Source organism: Corticium candelabrum, chromosome 3 (assembly GCF_963422355.1).
Source record: "Corticium candelabrum chromosome 3, ooCorCand1.1, whole genome shotgun sequence".
NCBI classification, from domain to species: Eukaryota; Metazoa; Porifera; class Homoscleromorpha; order Homosclerophorida; family Plakinidae; genus Corticium; species Corticium candelabrum.
In genome coordinates, this window is record NC_085087.1 from 8,836,123 (window position 1) to 8,849,884 (window position 13,762).

Below are 13,762 nucleotides of genomic sequence, written 5' to 3' on the forward strand. Positions count from 1 at the left end.
TTCGAGGCACTTGGAGTAGCGCGCGTGATAAAGATTACAATTTACATGTTGTGTGCCTAGTGGCCACGCCCCAGACGTCGCAAGACGAAAAAGGTCACCTTGTGGTAAGCAGACAAGGTAGAGGATTGCAGACTGTGTTGATGAGATGTGGTGTGTGTAGTGATTGTATTGAGAGCGCTTGTTGAGTGAATTGTCGTTTGTCAATGAAATTGGAAGGATTTATTGTTATTGATGTGTTACTGTTATGTTAGAATGAGTGAGAGAGACATCACAACATTGAATCGCCAACTACTGAGCGCTGTAGGGAGCAAGTCACGTGATGAGGTTGAACGTCTTGGATCAAGGAGCTGAAGTTAATGCGTGTAATGAAGTTGTATGTTATTGATTGAGTGATTCGTTTTATTGTTGTTCATAACAATTCACTCTAATGTAGGGATGGACTGTACTGATGAAAGCTTGTATGAATGGCTCCAAGTCATTAGTTGAGCTTTTGTTGTGTAGAGGGGCAGATGTGAACAGAACTGGTAAATGGGTAAGTGTTGATAGTGAATGAATGAATGAAGAGAATGAGATTTAAATGATGTGATGAGATTTGTGATAGGACGGATATTACAGTAGAGACAAACAATAAAACACAATTATTGTCATTACAGGGTAGAACTGCTGTAATGGAAGCAGCATATCAGGGTTATGATGAAATCATTGAATTCTATTTACAGCAACAGCTGATGATGAACAGAAGAATGTGGTGAGTGGTTCCATGTGTTGCAGTTGAACTGTTGTATTGTATTTCTTTGAATAAATGTTGTGGTGTTTCACACCCATACTCAAGATTTGTCTCATTGGGTTTGCTTGGGATAAAAGTGTACCATTTAAAGTTATTAGGAAAATGTATCCAGTTATAATATCCGGAATTACTTGACTTTGGACATCCACAAGATTGCATGTACACACCACTACCCTTAATTAACGTGTACAAAAGAGTAAATACCAGAAACTTGGACGTAAATATCTGTACATGCTGATAATTAGCTACGAGCGTAAAAGAAGGACACCACATTAAGTGGTGGACTGCTTTGCGAAAAGCTCACTCTAAACGAACTGAATTGACTTCTGGTTATGTTTGTTTGTAAGCGTTTGTCACTCTTGGGGAGTTTGTTGAGCCAATCAGCAGTTGTTTTGGGATACAGAAATAGGTGACGTAACACTAACTTGTCAGCGTGAATCACAGTTGGGAATTTGTTGCGCCAATCAGCAGTCCTTTGGGGCACCAACAATATGTGACGTAACAATCCCGTGCATTTTGACAGAAAGGCTGAGATGTCATATCCATAGTAAAAACATTAATAAGGTTAAACCGTCATCAAACTGAGGAACACAGAGTAAAGTTTGGGTATAGTTGTACGCGTCTGGTACTTTTTTTACAGAAGAATCACAAAACAAACAAATTTCATTGTTCTTCGAGAAGCCAAAGGTTCCATGGGACCATGCATGCATGTACCGTTGCTCACGACCAATGTCATGTGCAATCTTCAATATGTTTTAGCTGTGATGATGAAGAATCGACGTTGTCTTGCAAGAAAAGATTTGTAGGAAACGCTATCGCTGCTTTCTTCTGGATCAGGTCACTACATGTCACTTCACAGTATTGCTAGGAGACGTACGAGATCAATGTTTATCTAGCTACGACGAATTATCATCGGAACGAAAGATGCTAGCAACGTACGGCTCAACGAAATCATGATAATCTCGTCCACCTCAGTAGTTAACTGCAAGTGATGCAAGATCGACCTCTACAGAATCGAGCGCTGTACAAGAACATATTTACAGGTGTAAGTAGGACTGATCGTTCTTGCAAGAAAGATTCGTAGGAAACGTTAAGCTGCATGCTTTCTTCTTGATCTGATCGCTACACATGTTACTTCACAGTATTTTCTGTGCACGTACATCAATCTCTAGCTACGACGAATTAATTTTAACGGAACGAAAGATGATAGCAACGGCTCAATGAAAGCATGATAATCGTGTCCACCTCAAGTGATGCAAGCAAGAGCGCTATGTGCAGAATTGAGAAAAAACGTGGATAGCTGAAGCCCGCTCAGTGCAAGAGACGCAGCTGTCACGCATGTGCATGTATTCGAAGTGTAGTGTATGATATTAAGTTAATTATCTTTAATCACATCAACGCATCCCTGGGTTCTAAAGAATTATACATTCTAGCAACACGCTAATGATTAATTAATGATACTGACAATAAATAGACAAAAATTAATAAAATTTACATTAATATTCACAATAAATACACACACAAGCGAACTAACACACACACACACACTACACACACACACACACACACACACACACACACACACACACACACACACACACACACACACACACACACACACACACACACACACACACACACACAACTACATGCACATACGCTAGTAGCTCTGAAGCGACGGTGTAAACACAGCTTTATTTATTAGTACAAGAAGATAGGCTAAAAAGATTGAACTTGTTGTCATCATGTGGACCTCGTATCTTAAGTTAATAAGATTGCTGTCTTGATATATTTTCTATAGTTCCTCTTAGTCGACGAAATGGACCTCTAACTGCTGCAGGATGTTTTGTACGACTCCCTTAACCCCTTCTGCATACGTGCCTGTGTGTATGTATTTTTTTGTTAATATTTAAATGCAATGTTTACATGAGGTCGTTGTTTATTGATTATTTTTGTCTTTCCTTTGGAAGTGTAAATGCTGTAGGATTGACATCTTTTGTTCAATCTAAATCATATAATAAACCCAGGCGTGCATTAATATCAACTAGTCAAGTGGCTTAAGAATAACAGTAAATACTTGGAGTAATGATATCAGTCACAGTTCTTTACAACATCAACATCACTACAAAGACTAACCCTAGGAGTAGTATGCACAAGATTTGGTGCTCAAAAAACGTGTCAAGGATTAGCATGGAGTGATCATGTCTTATAAAGTGGCTACACCCATTTTTATACTGGGCAGCCTGCCTGGTTCCAGGATACCTAGAGGAAACCCTGATAAATATCATGTTTACTGTAGTGATGAGCTGCTAAGTTGCAAGTGTGATGACTCTGTACTAGGTGTCTTACTTATTGGTTACCTACTTGTTGTTCACATATTTGTACTACAAATTGTTTTATTACATTGACATTGTTAGCTTTTGTTACTTTGTCATTCAATCAGTCTGATTTAAAGTTGACATCCATCTCTAGCAGAAACTTTGTATCATGCAAGTACCCACATACTTCACGTCTACATGTCTGCAGGTTTTAGTAATTAATTACCACGGGTGATAGAAACAGTTTAAATGTGGAGTGGCCTAACTGCATTAAAGGGGATAGTTTAACACACACACTACAAGCAGCTGGCTTACACCAAGGTAAACAATGTTATGACACATTTGTCAATAGTGAACATGTGCACAGAGTTGCTGCAGCAGACAAAGTTGTACATAAGAACATTTGTCTAATGTTATGAATTAGCGGTCTTTAGGTAAATGCAGAGAATTCCTGTGTAACTTGAAAACTAAATACAGAAACATTATTAGGTAAATCTCTAAATACATTATTTTATTTAATCAGCTATTTCCATGATTGGAAGTATGAGGCTATAGATGGACATTCATAAACTCAGAGGCCAGTGCTATGATGGTGCCAGAACCATGGCAGGAGCAAAGTCAGGTGTGGCCAAGCAGATACTAATGGAAGAGCCTCTGGCTTTTATACACACTGCTATGGGCATGCGCTTAATCTGGGTGCCAGTAATACAATCAAGAATATTCGAATTCTGAAAAATGCATTGGATACTGTATAGTGGTATTCTATATCTATTGTGTATACATTCCCACACTGATACATATCTATACTATATACCCTTACACCCTTCCTTCTTTACCAAAAAAACAAAGTTATCTTACTCTACGCTAGCGCAGCTTATAATCTGCCAAATATGCCGGCATTTTAGTTGTTCTACCACTACTTCTCTGAGTCTGTTTAGGACTGGCTTGCTGCTGTTGTTTTCTTTCTTGACTTGGAGTTCTTGTCATTGGCAAGTCTACTCCTGTCATGCCTTTACCAGTCACTTGGCTCAGCTTCTGCTGATTTTTGACTGTGTTCTGTTTCATTTGTCTCAGGTGCTTTCTGTTTCTGATCAATTTGGTACCTTTTGTTGTCTCTACTTCATATGATCTTGGTCCTATTTGTTTTGTCACTGTTGCCTTTTGCCACCGTTTGCCATAAGCAAAGGATTCAATCATCACCATATCTTCTGGTTGTAGCTCTCTCAAGTCCCTTCTGTCTTGTTGTGTTGATGGTGATGATGATGATTGATGGTGATGGTAGACGGAAACTAGACTGCAGCTGTTTACGCACACTACAAGACTTACTATGCTATACTACCTAGAGAGGGTAGTTTCACTATTTGACCTCGAGAAGCCAACTAGGAGTTACTGCATACATTAGATGATGGCATGTTTTACGTACGTTCAAGGGTGCCTTCGTTGTTGAACTAGAAATAATTTCTTTGTGTGACTACAAATCACAAGTGTCTTCCTCATACCCACGAAAAGCATTTACTAGAGAGGAGGATCACTTCATATCGTAGGCGTAGAAAGCCACTCACCAAAGCGCTGAGGATAGGTAGGAGCCTATAGCTAGATTCTACAGCATACGTTACTCGTTTTTACCACAACTAGCACAATGAATTGTTTATTTAAACTACGAAACTTTCTCCAAGAAACCGACAGCAAGCATACGACTCATCTGCTACATATCAACATTTCCTGTTATTGAATACTTCTTTTCATTAGATAGTCACTTGTAACTTGAGACAATCACTAGGCTCACAGAAATCGTTTTTAAAATGACCCTAAGACTGACACTATTCGAATTCTCTTGTCAAGGTTTACTTTTGGATCATGGAGGCAAAGGTGTTTTTGCGAGACTCCCCCTCCAGACACCAATATAATATATTAGATCCATTTCATTAAAGTATTACAAAAAATTCGATAATACATACGTCTAAGTCTATCTATTACATATAGAAAATTCAATAAGTCTATGGATTCGTGTTTAGTGAATAAATACATAAAATCTGATAACGATGTACTTTGTCATGCACAGTGAAAGGCATATGCAAACGGCGACCTCCGCGTCGCCGTAAAGAACGCGGCCGTACAACTGCTCGATTAGTAAGCGTAGAGACGTTGCATTGTTGTCGATGAAGAGGTTGAAGCGGTCGGTATCAGCACGCGGCTCGGATCCCATTTGCAAGAAATCTTTCGGATCCCGTTTGCACGAAGGATCCAGAATAAAAGATGCACGAGTCCTCTCAATTCCATTTCTGTGCTTCGTACATGCACGCATGCTTTAAGTCTAACTAATGACCATACCCGTCTGACATCTGGAGAGAAGTACACCGGCGCTTTACTGCATGCTCTTCGAAAACTTAGTAAACTTTTATTATTTAACGTAACAAATAAAAGGTAACAACAACCTCAAACTCTAAGTTCTTGACGTTAACTTAACAACCTCAAACTCTAGAGATTCCTTACGTACTCTAGATTCCATAAACTCAACACAACATTTTTACTACTACTACTACTAATACTCTGGCTAGATGGTTTGCTATCATGATACTCTAAAGATAGCAATTAGCTATTTGTTCTACCCAGAGCCGTATTGACGTAATTAACGTAACATTTTACTATTTTCTGTAACTCGAATCGTCAATGGTGTGAACATGAGACGAAGGGCTACTATCGCTAGCTAGGAGTGCGACGTCTGGGAGGGAGCGAGAGTGGGTAGCGTCGCCAACGGCTTAATTCGCCTATGGGCGTGCCTTCAACGCACGCTAGCTTTCTACCTGCCAAGTACAGAACTATTCTGATCAGACATTCTGAGCGGGACGGTGGCGAAAGCCAAAAGTCTTACGTTATGAAACGATTTGTAGCACCAACGTGCAGCATGCAGACGAGTGTAACACGAGCAAGACACCCTGTGTGGGGTTCCGGTAATCACGGCTTGATTTGTGCATGCGCACGCGCCACATCGTATGAAGGCTCGGGAACTTGGAGTGAAACGGTAACAGCTGCAGGTAGAAAAGAGCGCGAGTCTGTACAGTGCGCGGGCGTTTGAGGCAGAATTATGAAGAAACCAGAAACGCTGTTGCCTTTTGATTTTGTCGTATTGAAAAATGGACGAGTGGCCAGCAGATCGATTCGCTTTGAGACGCGAATATGGATAAGTGGAAACAAGATATGGATATAATCCGTGCACCATTCGGCCATTCCACTTCCCAATTGTTATAGCGTCATTGCGTGCGCGTTCATTATTGTAACATTGAACAACGGATATTGCACTTATTCGTGTCTCGTTTCCAGTTACTCATATCTTGTTTCCACTTATTCACAGTTCACTTCCATTTACATATCCATATTTCAATGTTTCAAAAATAAACCCGTTGGCCACATATCCATATTTAATGCGGAAAAATTAAAATCGAAAAGAATTTCTGGAAAAACCAAGAAAAATCAACGCACCTTTAGGCCTTTCCACTTGTCAAGGCCACGACGTCGCTTCGTGCGCGGATATTATTGCAACATCGAACACCGGATGTCGTATATATCCTTAGCTTGTTTCCACTTATACCATATTCGCGTCTCAAAGCGAATCGATCTGCCTGTCACTCATCCATTTTTCAATACGACAAAATCAAAAGGCAACGGTGTTTTTCATAATATATAATTTTGCCTCAAACGCCTATGCACTGTACAAACTCGCGCTCTTTTCTACCTGCAGCTATCACCGTTCCGCTCCCAGTTCCCGAGCCTTCATTCGATGCTGCGCGTGCGCAGGAACAAATCAAGCCGCGATCACCGGGACCCCACGCAGGGTGTCTTGCTCGTGTTACACTCGTCTCTACTAATCGTTTTATAACGCGAGAGTCGTTTGGCTTTCGCTACCGTCTAGCTCAGAGTGTCTGATTAGGAATGTTCTGTAACTGTTTGCGTGTATCTCGAGAGGAAACTTTGTACGTGTCATAGACACGGATACGTCACGCCTACCATATCATGTGCACGGATTCCTCTACTAGAAGTCGTGATGAAAGCTGCATAGTAATTACGGGTAACGTACAACAAAACAGCACAAGTAAAAGAATAATAATCGCCGTTAATTAATCAGCAAGACGATGAAAGATGAATCACAAAACGGAAATGATGCCTAGTAACTCATAAGTGTTTGACATTCAGCTAGTGAATCCTGCCCATCTGCCATCTCCCATTTCTGCCAACGCATTCAGACATTCTTCTAGCGGATATATATCTAGTTTACTCGACCGTTCATATTTCTACCCAGCCACCCTCTCCCTTTTCTACTTATTAATTAATTAAGGAAGATGACTGCTACAAATCAGACAACGCTCAGTCTCAAGAGAGAAGACAATGTACTCCAAACAGTTGCACGTGCACACGCGCGCGCGCGCGCATTTCACTAAATCCAACTAATGCAGATTAATGGACTAGGAGATGGTGCAGTGTCGATCCTTAGTCAATTAGCAATAGGGATTCAGTCCTTTCAATTCCATTTCTGTGCTTCGTACATGCATGTATATGTCTAACTAGTGACCATACCCGTCGAACATCTAGAGGAACGTACACCGACGTTTCACTGCATGCTCTTCAAAAATTTAGTAAATTTTATTAATGTAACAAATAAAAGAGAAAAACAACCTCAAACTCTAGATTCTTGACGTTAACAACATCAAATTCTAGAGATTCCTTACGTACTATATTTTTCCTAAACTCAACACAACATTGTACTACTACTACTACACTGGCTAGATTGTTTGCTACCATGATACTCTAAAGATAGCAATTAGCTATTTGTACTACGTAATTGACATAACGTTGTACAGTTCTCTGGAACTCTAATCGTCAATGGTGTGGACGATGTTAGGAGTATGACGTAGTATATACGGGACTACTCAGTTCATTCTGACTGAGTGCCGGTAGCGTGTAGTCTACTTAATTTTGGGTTCTGTGCATTGCGTTCTAAGTTTGTGTTTATAGTTTATTGACTTGATACATGGTGTCAGGAGTGGAAGAGGCAAAAACAAATCACGACCGGAATCTACTCGCTTTACTGAAGCGTTGTAGAGATACAGGTATTTGATTGAGAGAATCGCAAGTGACATATATGGGCCATATTCTTACAGAAAACGGGCTAAAACCTGATCCAAAAAATGTTAATGCAATTCTGCAAATGCCCAAGCCTGAAAATGTTAAAAGTGTTCGGCGGCTTCTTGGCATGGCTAACTATTTATCAAGATATCTGCCGAAGCTTGCTGATACTTGTGAGCCAGTGAGAGAATTGACACGTTCGAATAATGAATGGGAGTGGTCAGACAAACAAGAACGAGCGCTAAGAGAAATCAAACAAGCTATAACTACAGCACCCGTTTTGAGATATTTCGACACCACAAAACCCACATTAATGCACTGTGACGCATCCAGTTTGGGGTTGGTGGCCGTGCTTCTGCAAGACGGACGACCAATCTCGTAGGCCAGTAGAGCGTTGACTGAGTGTGAAAGAGGATACGCTCAAATGAAAAGGGAATTACTGGCGATAGTCAATGGATGGAACGATTCGATCAATTTACGTATGGACGACCAATGCAAGTACAATCTGATCATAAGTCTTTAGAAATCATTGTGCGCAATTCACTTTAAACAACGCCAAGAAGATTGCAGAGAATGCTACTGTGGCTGCAAAGATACGATCTCAAAGTAGTGTACAAGAAAGGAAAAGAAACGATTTTGGCCGACACTCTTTCAAGAGCGTATTTAACGACAGAGAGCAGGAGCAATACAGTGGAGAATGGCCTTGAAATTCTGAACACGCAGTCGACATTTGAAAAGAAATTAGAACAAATTGCAGCGCTGTAGATTGTTACTCATTACAACAAGCAAGTTACAAGAGATTCAGCGAGAAACAGCAGTCGATGATACCTTGCAAGCGTTACAAAATGATATTCATAACAGATGGCCAAAGGATAAGAAGAGCTTGAAACCTTGTGTCCACCCGTATTTTCCCTTTAGAGACGCGCTTGTTGTTGAAGATGGTGTGGTGTACCGAGGAAATCGCTGTATAATACCTCACTCTCTTAGACGATTTACATTAGGACGAATACGTCAAGCACACATCGGAATTGGAGGATGTGTCAGAAGAGCCAGAGATTCAGTCCTTTGGCCAAAAATTAATGTAGCGATTGCGGATTATGTCGGCAAATGTGAAGTCTGCAGAGCATACGAAAGACGGCAACCAAAAGAAACACTTCTCTACCATGAGATATCGAAACTGCCATGACAACACTAGAGAGAGTGTAGATCGATTCGCTTTGAGACGTGAATATGGATAAGTGGAAACGAGAATATGGATATATGCGAAATCCGGTGTTCAATGTTGCAATAATATCCGCGCACGAAGCAAAGTCGTGGCCTTGAAGAGTGGAAAGGCCGAAAAGTGCGTTGATTTTTCTTTGTTCTCTAGAAAGACTGTTATATTTTAAGTTTTTGCATTAAAATATAGATATGTAGCCAGCGGGTTCATTTTTGAAACATTGAAATATGGTTAAGTGAAAAAGTGCAACTATGAATAAGTGGAAACAAGATATGAGTAAGTGGAAACGAGATATGAATAAGTGCAACATCCGGTGTTCAATATAGCACTAATGCACGCCCATGCAATGACGCTGGGATAATTGGGAAGTGGAATGGCCGAAAGGTGCACGGATTCAACAGCGTTTCTGGTTTCTTTATAATTTTGCCTCAAACGCCCATGCACTGTACAGACTCGCGCTCTTTTCTACCTGCAGCAATCACCGTTCCGCTCCCAGTTCCCAAGCTTTTATACGATGCGACGCGTGCGCATGCACAAATCAAGCCGTGATGACCGGGACCCCACGCAGGGTGTCTTGATCGTGTTACACCCGTTGTCTGCATGCTGCATGTTGGTGCTACAAATCGTTTCTTAACGTGAGAAATTTGGCTTTCGCTACCGTCCAGCTCAGAGTGTCTGATTAGAATAGTTCTGTACTTGACAGTACACCCGAGAAGGTATAAAGCTAGCGTGCGTTAAAGATACGCCCATAGGCGAATTTAATTAAGCCGTTGGCGACGCTACCCGCTTTCACTCTCTCCAAGACGTCGTACTTCTAGCTAGTGGTCGCAGCCCTTCGCCTGATGTCCACACCATTGACGATTAGAGTTACAGAGAACTGTACAACGTTACATCAATTAGGCAGAACAAATAGCTAATTGCTATCTCTAGAGTATCATGGTAGCAAACAATCTAGCCGGAGTGGGAGTAGTACAATGTTGTGTTGAGTTTAGGGAAAATATAGTACGTAAGGAATCTCTAGAGTTTGATGTTGTTAACGTCAGGAATCTAGAGTTTGAGGTTGTTGTTATCTTTTATATTTATATTTGTTACATTAATAAAATTTACTAAATTTTTGAAGAGCATGCAGTGAAACGTCGGTGTACGTTCCTCTAGATGTTCGACGGGTATGGTCATTAGTTAGACATATACATGCATGTACGAAGCACAGAAATGGAATTGAAAGGACTGAATCCCAATTACTAATTGACTAAGGATCGACACTGCACCATCTCCTAGTCCATTAATCTGCATTAGTTGGATTTAGTGAAATGCGCGCGCGTGCACGTGCAACTGTTTGGAGTACATTGTCTTCTCTCTTGAGACTGAGCGTTGTCTGACTTGTAGCAGTCATCTTCCTTAATTAATTAATAAGTAGAAAAGGGAGAGGGTGGCTGGGTAGAAATATGAACGGTCGAGTAAACTAGATATATATCTGCTAGAAGAATGTCTGAATGATTTGGCAGAAATGGGAGATGGCAGATAGGCAGGATGTATTCGCTGAATGTCAGACTGTTTATTGGCGGCGATTATTATTCTTTTACTTGTGCTGTTATGTTTTAGGTTTCCCGTAATTACTATGCAGCTTTCATCATGACTTCTAGTAGAAGAATCCGTGTACATGATATGGTAGGCGTGACGTATCCGTGTCTGCGACACGTACAAGTTTCCTCTCAAGATACACGCAAACAGTTACAGAACATTCCTAATCAAACACTCTGAGCTAAACGGTAGCGAAAGCCAAACGACTCTCACGTTATGAAACGATTAGTAGAGACAACGAGTGTAACACGAGCAAGACACCCTGCGTGGGCTCCCGGTGCACGTGATCTCGGCTTGATTTGTTCATGAGCACGCGCCGCATCGAATGAAGGCTCGGGAACTGGGAGCGAAACGGGCGATAGCTGCAGGTAGAAAAGAGCGCGAGTCTGTACAGTGCATGGACGTTTGAGGCAAAATTATGAAGAAACCAGAAACGCTGTTGCCTTTTGATTTTGTCGTATTGAAAAATGGACGAGTTACCAGCAGATCGATTCGCTTTGAGACGCGAATATGGATAAATGGAAACGAGCTCATATGGATATATGCAACATCCGGTGTTCGATGTTGCAATAATATCCGCGCACGAAGCGACGTCGTGGCCTTGAAAAGTGGAAAGGCCGAAGGGTGCGTTGATTTTTCTTCGATTTTTAGAAAAAATTTAATTTTAATTTTTCCGCATTTAAATATGGATATGTGGCCAGCGGGTTTATTTTTGAAACATTGAAATATGGATAAGTGGAAGAGTGCAACTATGAATAAGTGGAAACAAGATATGAGTAAGTGGAAACGAGATATAAATATGTGCAACATCCGATGTTCAATATTGCACTAATGCATGCGCACGCAATGACGCTGGGATAATTGGGAAGTGGAATGACCGAAAGGTGCACTGATTATTATGCAGTGTCAGGAAAGTGATGAGCAACGCGTGTTGCAAGGACCTATGGTGAGGTCGGTAGATGCATGATGACAACATTTGGTATTTAACTGTAGACATCCCTACGCGGACAAACTATAACAAAAAGTTAACCAGACGAAAAGCAGGAGTTTCGTGTGTCTCTTAACATCCAGGTGGTCACTTGGCGTCATTTTCCATTAGCCTGTCAACCATGTACTCACCTAGTCCACTTCCGACACGTTTCAGCGTCAACACATATTCTCCCATCTTCTTTATACTGTCTACCTGCTCGGTCAGGTACTGAGACGCAATAAAATCAGCTAGGTGGGGGTCGTTATTGTCTTCAGCCGTCTGATGAAGATCTAGGAGAGCCTTGTTGATCTTCTTCTCCTCCTGCAGAGCTAATTCCATGGCCTCGGTGACAGTGTTCCATCTCTGAGATGGTTTCTCACTGATGTTGACGCAGGTGTTTTCGTAGAGCTGATCGACTCCTCGTTGGTTTTGATATTTCATCAGTTTGTCAGCATGTTCGAGCTCTTCGTTTGACGCTCTTTTGAAGAACTTGTGAAAACCAGGAAGAGCAACATCGGTACGGTCAAAATAGTAGGACTATACAACACACCATTATCAAACAATACGCATTGTTGTATTCAAGCGATTGTTCATAGGAACAAAAACCAATGCACAATACACAATGTCTTTACACCTACACTTTGACTCGTCAACACGGTTGCTTACCATTCTCCTATACAAACGAAAGGCTCGAAGTTCATACGTAATCTGCTTGTTTACTGCATTTTCGCAAGACTGTGGGTAGTTCTGACGGGTGTGCGATGTTATAAGAGGAGAACGGTTTGCATCTGAAAGCAAGATACAGAATAGTCTACAACAACATTACAGCGTATGCAGCCAGATACATTGTCTGACCCTTATCCGTATCAGCAAATACCGAGATGCAAAACAAAAACAGAAAGCCGTGGACAAAATTCATGGTAAAACTTGATATCCACAAGTACAGCAGGCACGTAATAAAGGTTGCTTCGGTGTGACGTTACAACACTTCAAGTCTTGTGACTGATCAAGGGCGGAGCCAATTATTTTATCCGAGGCAAGTTGATATAAATTTTGCGATTGATACACATTTTATTGTTGAAAGCCATATCTATCTAAGTAGGTACACAACTTAATTAAACTATAAAAACGATGTACAAAGACGTGCAGAATCTACAGATTCAGCGTTGGAGTAAATGGATAGTGTGACCGAACTCGATCTTTACGAGCTAAAGTTAGAAGTTGTGCATGAGTGATGCATGCGTAGGAATAACTGTATTTAGTACCATTGTGAGGGTTGGAATAGTATACTCCATTACAGTAACTTACAAAGAGATTGTGCAATTAATTAAATGTATGTGCTCTACGTTCAATGTTTCTACAGCAATTTCGCTTACTTTTAAAACACTTTTGAAAGTGCCAATCGCTGCAGGTTTAGCTGTAAAAGCTACGAATATTATGTTATAATTTCTATAGATGAGTGAGCGAATAATAGGATGAGATTAACGTGGAAGCATCAAAAGCATAATATATAGACGTGGCCGGTAACTTTGCACACTAGTGCGGCCTCGATTCGAGGGCAGCCTCTATTTTCAGCAAGTCTCTTCAGATACGGCTTCTAGACGAAAGCGGCTAATACAGTACTCATTTTGTTGTCGCTGAGCTAAACGCACGTGAATCACGCGAAGAGGAGGAGCTTTTACCAGAATTGTTGCAGCACGAGAAGAGCTTGGTCGCTTTCTCGTGCTGGAAATAGTGACGTGGGACTAGTTTCATAGCTTGGACAA

At 41.0% G+C, this 13,762-nt stretch overlaps 3 protein-coding genes across 5 annotated transcripts; 1 reads left to right on the top strand and 2 right to left on the bottom strand.

The window, feature by feature from the left end:
• The first annotated feature begins 23 nt into the window (after window positions 1-23).
• Window positions 24-1,959, top strand: LOC134177487 (ankyrin repeat and SAM domain-containing protein 3-like). Of its 3 annotated transcripts, none has more exons than XM_062644272.1 (6): window positions 24-104; window positions 252-373; window positions 434-532; window positions 654-748; window positions 1,547-1,624; window positions 1,684-1,959. In XM_062644272.1, the coding sequence occupies exons 2-6, from the start codon at window positions 320-322 to the stop codon at window positions 1,742-1,744; spliced, it is 387 nt and encodes a 128-aa protein (XP_062500256.1). In that variant the 5' UTR covers window positions 24-104; window positions 252-319; the 3' UTR covers window positions 1,745-1,959. The 3 variants fall into 3 exon arrangements, with proteins under 3 accessions (XP_062500256.1, XP_062500255.1, XP_062500257.1); XM_062644271.1 differs by having other exon boundaries at window positions 29-117; XM_062644273.1 differs by having other exon boundaries at window positions 29-117; window positions 252-362.
• Window positions 1,960-3,969: 2,010 nt separating this feature from the next.
• On the bottom strand, window positions 3,970-4,308 carry LOC134177794 (uncharacterized). The gene has a single exon (XM_062644576.1). It carries the CDS (start codon window positions 4,306-4,308, stop codon window positions 3,970-3,972), a length of 339 nt encoding a protein of 112 aa, XP_062500560.1.
• A 7,678-nt stretch (window positions 4,309-11,986) lies between these two features.
• Window positions 11,987-12,989, bottom strand: LOC134177028 (soma ferritin-like). The gene is made up of 3 exons (XM_062643730.1): window positions 12,852-12,989; window positions 12,663-12,784; window positions 11,987-12,533 (listed from the first exon to the last, which is right to left on the bottom strand). The coding sequence occupies exons 1-3, from the start codon at window positions 12,913-12,915 to the stop codon at window positions 12,102-12,104; spliced, it is 618 nt and encodes a 205-aa protein (XP_062499714.1). The 5' UTR covers window positions 12,916-12,989; the 3' UTR covers window positions 11,987-12,101.
• Window positions 12,990-13,762: the final 773 nt, after the last annotated feature.

What these genes read in the sequence shown, in the direction of transcription:
- LOC134177028 (XM_062643730.1), bottom strand. Translation starts at nt 12,915, where the DNA reads ATGAATTTTGTCCACGGCTTTCTGTTTTTGTTTTGCATCTCGGTATTT. An exon ending in ATTTGCTGATACGGATAAGG is followed by an intron (nt 12,785 to 12,851) that starts GTCAGACAATGT and finishes TCTTGCTTTCAG; the next exon opens with ATGCAAACCGTTCTCCTCTT. An exon ending in TTCGTTTGTATAGGAGAATG is followed by an intron (nt 12,534 to 12,662) that starts GTAAGCAACCGT and finishes TGTGTTGTATAG; the next exon opens with TCCTACTATTTTGACCGTAC.
- LOC134177794 (XM_062644576.1), bottom strand. Translation starts at nt 4,308, where the DNA reads ATGGTGATGATTGAATCCTTTGCTTATGGCAAACGGTGGCAAAAGGCA.
- LOC134177487 (XM_062644272.1), top strand. Translation starts at nt 320, where the DNA reads ATGAGGTTGAACGTCTTGGATCAAGGAGCTGAAGTTAATGCGTGTAAT. An exon ending in ATGATGAACAGAAGAATGTG is followed by an intron (nt 749 to 1,546) that starts GTGAGTGGTTCC and finishes AATATGTTTTAG; the next exon opens with CTGTGATGATGAAGAATCGA. An exon ending in GCTGCTTTCTTCTGGATCAG is followed by an intron (nt 1,625 to 1,683) that starts GTCACTACATGT and finishes ATGTTTATCTAG; the next exon opens with CTACGACGAATTATCATCGG.